General features: G+C 38.3%; 1 protein-coding gene across 3 annotated transcripts in view; it reads right to left on the minus strand.

Annotated features, from left to right (window-relative positions):
* Positions 1-515: 515 nt before the first annotated feature.
* The window catches only part of oplah (5-oxoprolinase, ATP-hydrolysing), a 71,988-nt gene continuing 57,754 nt past the window's right edge, over positions 516-14,749 (minus strand). For all 3 annotated transcript variants that reach the window (XM_079846251.1, XM_079846253.1, XM_079846252.1), the window contains 6 exons: positions 13,382-13,516; positions 12,450-12,599; positions 5,003-5,160; positions 4,753-4,913; positions 3,660-3,757; positions 516-732 (listed from right to left, as the gene is read on the minus strand). In XM_079846251.1, coding sequence (XP_079702377.1) covers positions 610-732; positions 3,660-3,757; positions 4,753-4,913; positions 5,003-5,160; positions 12,450-12,599; positions 13,382-13,516 — 825 coding nt within the window. In that variant the 3' untranslated portion in view covers positions 516-609. The remainder of the gene's footprint in view (positions 733-3,659; positions 3,758-4,752; positions 4,914-5,002; positions 5,161-12,449; positions 12,600-13,381; positions 13,517-14,749) is intronic.

A 14,749-nucleotide genomic window follows, 5' to 3' on the forward strand; every position in this document is an offset into this window, starting at 1 on the left:
ATCACATTTTCAGAGCAGATAAGTTTTAAAGTCTGGGTTGGGGACAAGGCCTGAGTAGCCAAATATTAGTGATGAAAACATTTTTAAAAATGGAAATCAAACTGATTTTAGTGTAAAACATTTTTTGGTGGTGCAATGAACATTATTTGAAATAACTAAACTATTTATTTTAAAATATAGTAATTTTAACATGAATGTATAACCTGGGGACATAAAAGTTCCCCTAATTGAAGAATCACCCTAATAACTCTGGTGCAATAAAGTAAAGTAAAAGGCATCAGTTAATTTCATCAAGAAAAAAAAAAAAAAGATCCTTCCCTTTCAAATTCTTATAACTCTAATACAATTAATCCATTCTCCAAGCCGCAGAGTCACGGCGGGTGCTGAAGTCTATCTCCGCATCTCGAACCATAATCAGGTAATCACCCTAGATGGATGGCCACTGGCCAGTAGGCTACATACAATATGTCACTCATATTCACTCATAGCAGAACAGAAAAAAAATACACTTTATATAAGAGGTTGTATAAGACTTTATTTAATCTTTCTTCAAAAATATTGTTTTATTGTCCAGTGCTTTGTTCCCTAAAATGCATGAATCCATGAAGTCTAAGCTGTGTCCGGCTGTGGCTCGTGCAGGCAACGCCGTTTAGAGGGAAGCTGATGGTCTCCATCCGGTTCATCCACACGTCCGTATCCACCTCCTCCAGGGGTGAACAGACTGAACATATCCTGTCATGTATGCCACAAGTTATGCAAGTCCATTTTATTTTAAGTTTCTATAGTCGCTAACTCCACTAACAGAAAAAAACACCTTAAAGGGATAGTTCACCCAAAAACGAAAATTTTATGTTTTTCTGCTTACCCCCAAGCAGGGCTCGACATTAAGCATGTTCACGTGCTTGTCCTTCGGACAAGTAAATCGGTCATCCACTTGTCCGAGTAAAAAATGTGCTTGTCCGGAAAAACATTTTTTTTGTTTTTTTTTGTGTGTGTTTTAAATAAAATTTATTCTGAAGCAATATTCTCACCAGTGTTCAATCAGCTTTGACATTTGCATATTTGTGATATTTTTACCTTTTATAAAGGGCATTTTTCCCCTAATCTTATTAAATATAGGCTATGATTCAGATTTCCTTTTATATTCTTAAATTGGATCAATAAATTAAATTAGGAGACGACACTGGCTGTTACCAGTCAAATTAAATAATTTACACTGAAAAATTACAACTGCATTAAATAATGTAGGCTAATGAGATCGTTTTAAATATTTTTTGAATATACAAATAAGAAATGTTGGAAAGATGAAACTAAACCACCAGAGTCATTGAGTCGATTCGTTCAAACGCTGATTCATTCAAGAATGAGGCAGTCGTTTCCGAATAGTTCATTGAATCTTTGATTCTATCGATTCATTCAAAACGCTGAATCATTCACTTACACGCTGTTGCTGTGACGCGTTCTGCTGTGATCTTTTGGAACTATTTCCGCTGCTGAAATAGAACAAAAACACTCAATATTGCATCTAAAATGTAAGTGACTTAATGTTAATAATTGTTTATGGAACTGTCATATGAAGTCAGTGTCATTTTCAGTCGTGATGTTATTCAGGAAAACAGCACTCTTGGTAATGTGACGTTGCAACTGTATCATGTTATAAATATAAAAAACGCCACATTTCTAAATTTTTACGGCAGTGTGTTAACTGAGTTACTCTGTGTGAGCGGTGCACATTTGTTTCGATTTCTCCTCGAGAGGCTGCACGAGCGTCAACAGTGCAATGTTAGTTACCTAACATTATACATATATTATCATCCACTGTCAATCGCCACTTACAGTAATGAATGCAGAATCATTCTTGCATTTGGGTGATTCCCTAGGTATTTTTGTTAATGACGTTTTATCAGGCTACTTGTCCGTCGGGCAAGTAAAATTCTCTTTCACTTGCCCCTTCAAAAAATCCACTTGTCCCGGACAAGCGGTAATGTCGAGCCCTGCCCCTAAGGCATCCATGATGTAGGTGTCTTCGTTTCTTCAGTAGAACACAAATTAAGATTTTTAACTCCAACCGTTGCTGTGTGTCACTCATATAATGCTTGTCAATGGGGTCTAATTCTATTAGAGTAAAAAAAAACATGGACAGACAACTTCAAATTAAACCCCGCGGCTTGTGACGACACATTGATGTCTTAAGACACGAAATGATCGGTTTCTGAGAGAAACCGAACGGTATTTATGCAATTATATCACCTCATATCAGACGAATATATTCAGCTCTCCAGACTGCCATCACTTCCCGTGAGTGAGGTCAAAATTCCGGCCAGGTCATAGATATGTTTATGTAGATTCCTCATTCGAGCGATCCACGCAGGCACTAATGAGGTATCTATGTATATATCTATGATATATCTACTATGATATATCTATATATCTACTGAAGAAACAAAGACACCTACATCTTGGATGCCTTGGGGGTAAGCAGATAAACATCAAATTTTCGTTTTTGGGTGAACTATCCCTTTAAATCTATCTATCTATCTATCTATCTATCTATCTATCTATCTATCTATCTATCTATCTATCTATCTATCTATCTATCTATCTATCTATCTATCTATCTATCTATCTATCTATCTATCTATCTATCTATCTATCTATCTATCTATCTATCTATCTATCTATCTATCTATCTATCTATGGCTTTGTCAAATCAACATTCAAAGTTTGTTGAGTTAAAAATAACACTTAAGTGATTTTAATTTAACTTCCTTAGATTCAACAACAGGATAACAAACAGGATGCATGTCAATTTTTTAAATGGCAATTCTGCATCCTGTTTGCTACCTCAATTCAAATTCAGGAACTGAATTGGAATTCAAATGGCATTCTCACTTCAGTTCTGAATGGCACAGATGCCTGGGAAATTCTTTAGAAGTCAGGCATCCCTATGCCCTGCTCACTCTGAAGGGCAGAGCACCGGAATTGTAAACAGTTACTTTTTTTATTGATTAGATGTTATTCTCACAACGGCAGTAAACTATTCTTAATTCATTAATTATCGCTAATACTTCTTTTTTTATCTTTTAAAGGGGACATATTATACCCCTTTACTAAATGTAATCTTGTAAGTCTCAAATGTCCCCAGAATGTGTCTGTGAAGTTTCAGCACAAAATACCCCACAGATCATTTATTATATGTTATAAATGCCCATTTTTGAGTGGATGGTAAAATAGCTGTTTTCATGCATGTATTTTTAAATGCAAATAAGCTGCCGCTCCCCACCCCTCTTTCCAGAAGAGTGTGAAGCCTGTACAGCTCATGCCTCAGTCTGGATACTTAATAAACATAAAATATATTGTATATTGTTTATATAGATATAATTAACAACTTTAAATGAATAGTTTCATTTCTCCATCATTTTAAATTGATTATGTATTATTTGCAATGAAATTTGCAATGTTTTGTGTCCTTTACATTTTTTTAAATCTGATTTTCAAATACTTTTTTTGCTTCAAAAATGTTTTTTTTTTTTTATACATATGTATACAAACATACAGCTTTTTATTCAGAACACTGACGGCTGTCTCTCCTTTTAACCAAAGTATTATTGATTTGGAGGTATTTAGAAGTTTACAAAAACACACACAGTTTGTCTTACCCCAGGATCCAGGCTGATGGTATTCTTCGCCCCTAAATTTAAGACTCTGCCATCCGTTCTATGTAACAAATTCAGCCCTGGTGCTCCATTTTTACCTCCTAGACAAGCCAAAAATGATAAGTATGTGTATGTAGCCGTAAGCACATAGATGAAAGCATATATACATATATACACCGACCAGGCATAACATTATGACAGATGAAGTGAATAACACTGATTATCTCTTCACATCACAGCACCTGTTAGTGGGTGGGATATATTAGGCAGCAAATTATCATTTTGTCCTCAAAGTTGATGTGTTAGAAGCAGGAAAAATGGGCAAGCATAAGGATTTGAGCGAGTTTGACAAGGGCCAAACTGTGATGGCTAGACGACTGGGTCAGACAATGGATCTCCAAAACTGCAGTTGTCAGTATCTATCAAAAGTGACCCAAGGAAGGAACAATGGTGAACCGGCCTCAGGGTCATGGGTGGCCAAGGCTCATTGATTCACGTGGTGACTGAAGGCTGGCCCGTGTGGTTCGATCAAACAGACGAGCTACTGTAGCTCAAATTGCTCAAGAAGTTAATGCTGGTTCTGATGTGTCAGAATACACAGTGCATCGCAGTTTGTTGCGTATGGGGCTGCAGAGCTGCAGACCAGTCAGGGTTCCTATGCTGACTGACCCCATGGCAGCTGTTTTAGCAGCAAAAGGAGAACTAACACAATATTAGGAAGGTGGTCTGGTCATAATGTTATGACCTGATCATGTGTGTGTATGAATGTATATATATTTATATACACACAGTATGTGTGCGTGTGACCCAGGACCACAAAACCAGTCATAAGGGTAACATTTTTTAAATTGATATTTATGAATCATCTGAAAGCTGGGTAAATAAGCTTTCCATTGATGTATGGTTTGTTAGGATAGGACAACATTTGGCCGAGAACATGACCATTACTTAATTTCCTAATGATTTTTGGTATAAAAGAAAAATAGATAATTTTGACCCATACAAAGTATTGTTGGCTATTGCCACAAATATAACTGTGCGACTTATGACTGTTTTTTTGGTCCAGGGTCACATATATATCTACAGATGAAGGTACCGTGTAGGCCGTAGGGTCGTGTAGAGCGCCTCTCCGTCAGAACTGACAGAACCACTGGACTACGAAAACGAAGTTTCCGGACCACACCATCACCGCCATGGTACAGACCTTTCCCTCCGGAACCGGGCCGGAGAGAAAACTGCTCAAGAATCACTGGATACCTGAGAAGCCAACATCAACTCAACTTCAAAAAGCTCTTTCACATTAGGAATGAATGTAATGTTTCTCTAATGCTGTTAAATATTCAGACCTGGTCTCCAGGATCTCAGGATCAGTGATGCGAGTGTTTGTCATGTGAGTGTGAACGCCACCACGCCCATTCCAGGTTGGCCCCGCCCCTGCACCACCGGCAACTGTCTCATAGTAACCGCTTTTCTCGCAGCCGAACGACACGTTGTTCATGCAACCCTTAAAAGAAAATAAGAGAAAGCACAAAGTGTGATCATAAATGGCATCTAAATGGACTCAAATTGAGTTTTTATCCTTGCCACAGTTGCCTTTGGCATACACACTGGAATAAAGATATTATTTTAAGATGTTACGTTATCCTGTGAGATAAGGTTGGTATTATCGCACAGCTAATATTTAAACTCACTGGCCGCTTTATTAGGTATTGTACACCTGGCCAACTGCCCATTAACGCAAATATCTAATCAGCCAGTACATGGCAGCAACTCAGTGCATTTAGGCATGTTGACATGGTCAAGACAATCTGCTGAAGTTCAAACTGAGCATCAGAATGGGGAAAAATGTGTGTTTCAGAAAATGTTGATGTGCTGGGATTTATACGCACAATCATCTCTAAGCTTTACAGCGAAAAGTCAGAAAAAGAGAAAATATCCAGTGAGATAAATGGGCGAAAATGCCTTGTTGATGCCAGAGGAAAATGGTTTGAGTTGATAGAAAGGCAACAGTAACTCAAATAACCACTATTTACAACCAAGGTATGGAGAAGAGGGTCTCTGAACACACAACACGTTGAACCTTGAGGCAGATGAGCTACAGCAGCAGAAGACCACACTGGGTGCAATTCCTATAAGCTAAGAACAGGAAACAAGGGCTACAATTCACACCCAATAAGTACAATAAAAGATTGGAAAAACGTTGCCTAGTCTAATGAGTCGTGATTCCTGCTGGGACATTAAGACGGGGGCGGGGGGGGGGACAACAACATGAAATCATGGATCCATCCTGCCTTGTATCATCGGTTCAGGCTGGTGGTGTAATGGGGTGGGGTATGTTTTCTTGGCACACTATAGGCCCCATTAGTACCCACTGAGCATTGTTTAAATGCCACAGCTTACCTGAGTATTGTTGCTGACCAAGTCCATCCCTTTATGACCACAATGTACCATCTTCTGATGGCTGCTTCCAGCAGGATAATGCACCATGGCACGAAGCTCAAATCATCTCAAACTGGTTTCTTGAACATGACAATGTATTCTCTATGCTCAAATGGCCTCCACAGTCACCAGATCTCAATCCAATAGAGTAGCTTTGGGATGTGGTGGAACGGGAGATTCGCATCATGGCAGCCAACAAATCTGCAGTAACTGTGTGATGCTATCATGTTATAGACCAAAATCTCTGAGTACTGTTTCCAGCACCTTATTGAATCTATGCTATGAAGAATTAAGGCAGTTCTGAAGGCAAAAGGGGGTCCAACCCAATACTAGCAAGGTGTACCTAAGAAAGTTGCTGGTGAGTGTATAAAGTTGTATATACAGTCAAACCAAAATTTATTCAGACACCTTCAACATTTTCTCACATTATCACAGTTTATTCGCTATAGTTTAGAAAATGGTAATAAAATATGACAAGAACTGTAATGGATTACAATCAACCAGTCAGCTGATACATTTAAGTACACAATTAAATAATACCAATTTAGGTCAACCAATTACCAAGCAATGCTTCATTTTGTTCAGTCTGTGGTGTAAAAGGTTGCACTAGCAATTAAAGAAAAAATGCTTAAGCAAAACATGGTCAGGTCAAAGTGTCTGAATAATTTTGGTCCCAATTTTTTTTAATCCATTTTACTGGTAGTCCACTGTATGAATAATGAGTTATAATATGAGTTTACTCTATTTTGCCATCCTCACTTACATAAATGAACTATAGTGTCTTGCACCCACTAGTAAAAAATGATATCTGGTGTCTGAATAATTTTTGGTTTGACTGTACACTATATTGCCAAAAGTATTGGGACACCCCTCCAAGTCATTAAATTCAGGTGTTCCAATCACTTACATGGCCAAAGGTGTATAAAACCAAGCACCTAGGCATGCAGACTGCTTCTACAAACATTTGTGAAAGAATGGGTCACTCTCAGGAGCTCAGTGAATTCAAGCATGGTACCGTGATAGGTTGCCACCTGTGCAATAAGTCCATTCGTGAAATTTCCTCACTACTAAATATTCCACGGCCAACTGTTAGTGGTATTATAATACAGGGAGTGCAGAATTATTAGGCACGTTGATTTTCTGATCATATTTTTTTTCCAGGCACATTTGACCAATTCCAAACCACAGTAATCCTAATAACTACTATTGATTTAGTATTTAATAATGTATAAGTGATATATAATTGTTCATGAAGGCTGGAAATGAAAATCACCTTATATTCAAGTGTGCAGAATTATTAGGCATGTTTTCTTTTACAGATAAATTGAGCCAAAAAAGAGATTTAACTCTTTCGTACGTTTTGGGAGTTCATTTTAGTCCATCTCTGCAAAACGGACTTCAGGATGGACTAAAATGAACTCCTGCCAACTCCAAAACGTACTGCCAGATTCTGGAAGATGAATTCTTCAAACAGTGGTACTAGAGGATGTGGTGCTGGTCCTTCAAGAGTCACTCTCAACCTATCTGTCCATAAAGCCTATAAAAAAACCTTCTTCATGTATTTTACAACACTTCAGCTTGTGATTCTTATCTAGTGGGGGTCATTTTTTAGGATTCTTTACCTAACTGAAGTCTCTGAGATCCTGACACCTTGCACTTCTGGAGACTCCAGGTAGGTTGCAGCTCTGGAAAATGGTGGCGCTGGAGACTAAAGGGTTCCTGACAGTGATGCGCGGGTCAATGTATAAACAACCCGCACCCGACCGACGTTTTCAACTAACCCGCCCGCAACTCGGACCACAAAAAAAAAAAGAAGAAAATATTGTACCCGACCCGCTTCCTGACCCGCATTTTTTTAAAGTAATAAATGCTCATCGTAGCTCATTGGGCCATTGAGAAAATGTTTCAGGCCCTGACGTGGTGCGCTCAGAGGTGCAGCGGCGAGAGCAGGCAGTTCTTGAGGCGGCCCATCATTTTCCATTTCAGCTGTCTAGATGCATACTATTGATGAACGCGATGTTTATGTTTCGACCCGGCTTGAAGGTCATCAGCAGGTCAACTGCGAGAAGGCCCTTAAGAGCTAGTTTCACTTTCTTATGCCAGCTGAGTGATGTAGTTGCTTTTGAATAGAAGCTTCAACTAAATTACATGTTTATTACATAACACTAGACTATATCATACAGCATTCAGAAAAAGAACAGTTTGCGCTCCTAATGGATTGATTTATTCATTTATTTTGTTTCATTTTCTTAACAATTAAGATGCTGCATGTGTTTATCCAGTCTAATCGATGTGTGCGTCTCTCCCCTGACAACAAAAATCCCGCCCCCTCTCAGAAAATACATAAAACTGACTTTTCTGAGCTATATGCGTTTAAAAGTAGCCTATTAAAATGGCACAATGGCATTGCTCAGTTCAACGTGTTGGGAAAGCGGGCATTTTGTCCCGCGTCAGTATTTATTAAAAATTTAATAACGCTCAACATTCAAAAGGAAAATAAGGATGACCCGACCGACCGCGACCCGAATATCATTAAAAATGATTTTGGATGACTCGTTACAGCGGGTAACCCGCTCATTTTGGATCAACCTTAATTTCACCCTTAATTCTTCACCTTAATTCTTAATTCTTTTGCAGTTAACAGGTGCCTTTTCTTCACCACCTGTTTTTGTCAGATCCTGCTGACCCAACGAGCATTTCACTGTCCAATGGTCATGCCTTAACTGCAATGTCTAGTATTGCATTAGTATTGCATCCTTCTCATGGGCATTTAATACTTTTTGACTTTTCAGTCTGAGTTTTTTTTTGGCTAAATTTATCTGTAAAAGAAAACATGCCTAATAATTCTGCACACCTGAATATAAGGTGATTTTCATTTCCAGCCTTCATGAACAATTATATATCACTTATACATTATTAAATACTAAATCAATAGTAGTTATTAGGATTACTGTGGTTTGGAATTGGTCAAATGTGCCTGGAAAAAAAATATGGTCAGAAAATCAACGTGCCTAATAATTCTGCACTCCCTGTAAAGTGGAAGCAACACGAATTGGTAGGCCACGTAAAAATCACAGAGTAGGGTCAGCGCATGCTGAGGTGGACAGTGTGCAGAAGTCACCAACTTTCTGCAGAGTCAACAGCTACAGAAGTCCAAACTTTGTGTGGCCTTCAGATTATCTGAAGAACAGTACGTAGAGAGTTTCAAGGAATGGGTTTCCATGGCCATTGTGCCACGTGTAAAGTTTGGTGGAGGGGGGATTATGGTGTGGGGGGGTTGTTTTTCAGGGGTTGGGCCTGGCCCCTTAGCTCCAGTGAAAGGAACTCTTAATGCTCTAGCATACCAAGACATTTTGGACAATTTCATGCTCCCAACTTTGTGGAAACAGTTTGGGGATGGCCCCTTCCTGTTCCAACATGACTGCTCACCACTGCACAAAGCAAGGTCCATAAAGACATGGATGAGCGAGTTTGGTGTGGAGGAACTTGACTGGCCTGCACAGAGTCCTGACCTCAACCCGATAGAACACCTTTGGGATGGAGACTGCGAGCCAGGCCTTCTCATCCAACATCAGTTCCTGACCTCACAAATGCGCTTCTAGACGAATGGACAAAAATTCCCATATACGCACTCCTAAACCTTGTGGAAAGCCTTCCCAGAAGAGCTGAAGTTGTTATAGCTGCAAGGGGTGGGCCAAATCCATTTTAAACCCTACTGATTAAGAATAGGATGCCATTAAAATTCATGTGCATGTAAAGGCAGATGTTCCAAAACTTTTGGTAATATAGTGTATATTATATCCAATTTTATCCACATACATACAGTGCACTCACGTAAAGTGATATATACTATATAGCAAATTTCAACTGCTTGATTTTTCTTCCCGCAAAATGTAACTACATTATTAGCTCTTTATATAAATGTGGATCTAAAAGTATGTCCAACTTTATCTGAATACATACAGTATACTCTCGTAGTGCAATATATACTATATATTGCACTACAAGAGAGCTAGGGCCAGGGCTATTCAATTGGCGGCCCGCCAATCATCTCCATCCGGCTCGAGGGCACCCCAACCTCCCTGCTCTTTTCCCGGTGGTGCAGGTAAATTTGGTTTGATCCGGGGCTGTGGTGGCATATGCACTGTGACCTGAGAAACATTTTCCAAGCGAATATTTCAGCAGTTATTATATGTGTGTCCCGTATTTTTGTCGACTGAACCAGCGACACCAAACATTTATGAATTAATCATTATTTTCACTCAATTCTTTTCCGTGAATTGGCCAAACGCACCTGCATAACAGTCTGAAACTATTTAGATTTGTTCGGACCGCTCTCTCACTGAATCATCTGAAGTGATTTCTCAGTCAGTAACAACAATTAGAGAACAAATACGCTGTTTTCAATTGTTTCACTAGTTTACTTTGAACTACGTAGCATGGCCCAGTGGATAACGGAGAGCACAAGCCACTTCAGCTCTGCACCCCCTGACCGACCCACCCGTGGGTCCAATATTGCATCATCATAATCATTTGAAAAAATCTAAGTTGTACAGCACAAAAATAGACATTTATGGTATTGTTTGAAAGATTAGAACCTCAGCTTTCTTGATAACCCAATTACTTTTACATTTATGTTACATAGAAGAAGATAATAAGGTCTGAATTTGACCCCCCCGCAATGACCCCCCCATTGAGAAAATCATATCAATAATATAAAATTGCATATTTATATCACACAATCTCACCAAAAATAGACAAGTAATATATAAAATGAAAGCTCTTAAAGGGATACTCCACCGTTTTTTCATATTAAACTATGTTATTCCCTTAACTAAGACTTAGTGCGTGCACTTAATCGCTCTGACGCGCGGTGACATTTTGATAGCACTTAGCTTAGCCCACTAAGCCCAGTTCATTCATTAGGTACCAAACAGAGATCAAGTTAGAAGCGACCAAACACCTCCGCGTTTTCCCTATTTAAATACAGTTACACGAATAGTTGAACGACCAAGTATGGTGACACAAAATAAAACGTGGCGCTTTTCTAAGCGGATTAAAAAGGATGACTATAATGTATGGCGGAATAGCACTTTTGAGAGAGTACTTTGACTCTGCGCAGTAAAAAGTCACGCCGAGAAAGATCCTCTCAGGATAAACAGGATTTTTCTCATCGTGACTTTTTACTGCGCAGAGTCGAAGTACTCTCTCAAAAGTGCTATAAGAAGGGAAGAAGACCAAACAGATTAAAAATGATAGATTTTCACATAAATTAATTAATAATATGACAATAATATGATAAAAAATATGACTTTTTATATATGTTTATCATAAAATTGTGAATAAATACAAAATAATATATGCAATATTCCACAACCGTGTTAAAATTTAGAGTGTTTTCTGTAAAATTAGACAATTTTTATCAATTTACTCCAATGTATGTGGGTAGGGCGCTCTTTTAAATTCAGATATGCCTTATTCTCTAAAGAAATCGAAATATGCTGCAGAGCTGAAATGGTTAAAGGAGCTTCGACACACACCTCTCTGTTACAAACCACAAATCACTCGATGATTAATCTAGTTTTAAATCGGATGAAACAGCCTCAACATTCCCAACAAGACTGATGAGGAAAACAGGATAAACATTGTGCCATGAATAAAAGTAGAAGACTTTTAAGTCCCCAAATCGCAAACCTTACAAACATTTAGGCGTGGTAGTAAGTAGCCATGCATTGTTTTACCTGTGGTTACCAAGTCTCTCTGTCAGAATATTTTAATTTAAGCCTATTATAAATAAAACCATTCTTGCCAATAGCTATGAGCTTGTATAATTCATATATTTGTTCTGAGGAAAATGGTTGTACACAGCTGTAAATTGTCAAGATTTTATTTTTTTTATATCTGCATACTGTTGGGTACTACATTTCCAAGTAAATGCAATACTTTTTTTCGGTTTACTTTAGCTTATTTATTGAAACTGTTATGTCCCCCTCCAACCACCCCACCCACACCCACAACCAACCTCTGGCCCACCTTCACTTTTCAATTTGATAATCTGGCCCTTGAATTAAGCTAATTGAATAGCATCTCAATTTCCAGATTGCTTGTATTGTTGTCTGCTAAAATAGAATAGAAGGTATGAAGATATTAAGATATTGTAAACATTATTTTTCTGTAAAGATACTTTAAAACAATGTGTATTGTCAAAAGCGCTATACAAATTGGGCTTGACTCAAGCAGCCAAAACCATATGGTCGGAAATCCAGGTCTGGATTTTTGCCTTGCGAGTTCAGAAGCTCAAGGAGATTTCATAAACTGCTGTAGATACAGACCATTCTGTTTGATAATACACACCTGTGAGGCTGCACACACTTGGAAGGCTCTGAAGATGACGTCCACCACTCTCTGTGAGGTCAGCACATTACCGCCCACTACTGCAGCATTCTGAGACGGCTGCAGGATTGACCCTGGGGGGATGATGACTTTAACAGGGGTCAGACAGCCCTGAAACACAACACAGGGCTGAAACACTTTCTTGCAAATAATAATATTCAAAAATATTTATTAAATTAGAAATCATATTTGTAAAAAGTATATAATGTATATACTAGTTTATAATGTCCTTTGTTACATAGTAGTTACATAGTAATAACAGTAAATTTAATCCATAATTACAACCCTAAACCAAATCCGGTAACACTTTATTTTACAGAGTCATTGTTACATATGTTACATGTAGTTACTATAGTAATAACTATAAATGATGCATAATTACATGCAACTAACCCTCAACCAAACCTTAACACTATAGTAAGGACATGTAGTTACTTAATATTATTCAGTACTTAAATGTATAGTAACAGTGTAACAAAGACACCTTAAAATAAAGTGTAGCCCTAAATCCTACAGTAAGTACATGTCTTTATGAACATTTTGAAACTTGAAAATGTTGATTACAATTTATGGGTTTGAAACGACATAAGGGTGAGGAACTGATGACAGAATTAAGATTTTTGTAATTATGTAATTATGATGTAATTATATATAATTTACTGTTACTGTACATGTAAGATGTGTAACAGGGACACTGATTTTTTTTTTAACCTAAAATATTTTCAAATAGAAAAACTTATTTTAAATTGTAATAATATTTCACAATAATAACTGTTTTTTCCCCCCACTTTTTACTCTTAGTAACTTACTTAGTATTGGAGAGCATAAGATAGGCCTACTTCTTTCACAAACATTAGAGATTTTATTGAGCACAATCCACCAAAGTGTGTCACCTGGTTGAGGGGGATATCCTGGCCCACCATGCATCTCAGACAGTATATGAGGGCAGAGAGGGTGATGGCACGAGGAGCATTACAGTTGCCCCACACTTCTGTCCCTGTGCCGGTGAAATCAAACACTGCGCTGCCCTGCAGACAGACACAAAGATGGACAGAGCAGAGGTATTGATCATCACTATACTGCACCTTGAAAAAATGGTCTTATGTCATTTTAGCACTGTACTGTTTGTACAGTTTTACATTCTTTACCATTAAATGAGGATGAGCATGTTCATACAGTCTTTGGAATAGTCTTACTAGAAATGTTCCACACCTAGAAAACCCATTGAAGGTTTACTGGCTGCTGTCACGCCTGCCATCAATTCTCCGCCGGAACTTTCAGAAGAAATGGTTCTATATAGAACCCTAAAGGGGCTTTTATGTTTAAAACCTTTTAGGGGTTCCCATCATGGGATCATTTTATGGATTTAGTTTTTATTAAATAATTTTGTTCATTCATTTTAAATGTTAATGAAATTGTATGAATTAAGTTGCTCGTAAACATACTTTATCAGTAGAATTTTTTTTTAATAACCGGTCAAACATGAAAGTATTATGCAATCCTTTAAGACATTTCTCCTTGTATAGAACCTTTTTGGCATAAAGCCGTATTGGGTCGGATTGTCCATACAGTATCTGTGACAGGAAAAAACGACCCAACGCTATTTTCTTGTCAAAATGCATGCAGCACCCACAAATATTACTTGCCTACTTCATAAATCACCCTGTCTTTCAATGAAGACGTTTATTCCTGTGTTCCTGAATTTAATAGATTTAGAGAGTATGTATTACATACATTTAACATTTTAAAATTATCATAAAACTTGTCTTGTGCTATGAAATGTTTTTCTGAATATGCCATGTGCAATGCAAAGGGCGTTTGTTCATGTATTTGTTTGTGTTAGAACAGTGGCGGCTGGTGATAATTTTTTTTGGGGGGGTTTGGGTTCTGGCGGGGGTGGGGTGTTAAATCGCGTTAGTCCGGTTCGGGATCTTCCAACGAACGCCTTGTGAAAGAATTTGGTTTAACTGCTGCCATCTCTACGAAAGTGATCATCATAACAAGGTTTTGGCGGAGTCGGAGTGACTGTGTTGCCCGCGCACTTTCGCTTTAGTGGCCAAGAGCGGACAGTTGAATCCGCTCTTGGCCACAGGTGACGAGAACCAATCAGATTGGATAAAATAACACGCATCCAATTCTGATTCGCCAGGGACGCAGCGACCTGCGTCCGGAGGAGGATCTTTAAAAACCAATTAGAGACCAGCTTCAGGTCACATGCTGCCCGTATATTTTTGGACTCAGATAGACATCCATTTGTCCGG

This window comes from Gobio gobio (assembly GCF_949357685.1).
Source record: "Gobio gobio genome assembly, chromosome: 20".
NCBI classification, from domain to species: domain Eukaryota; kingdom Metazoa; phylum Chordata; class Actinopteri; order Cypriniformes; family Gobionidae; genus Gobio; species Gobio gobio.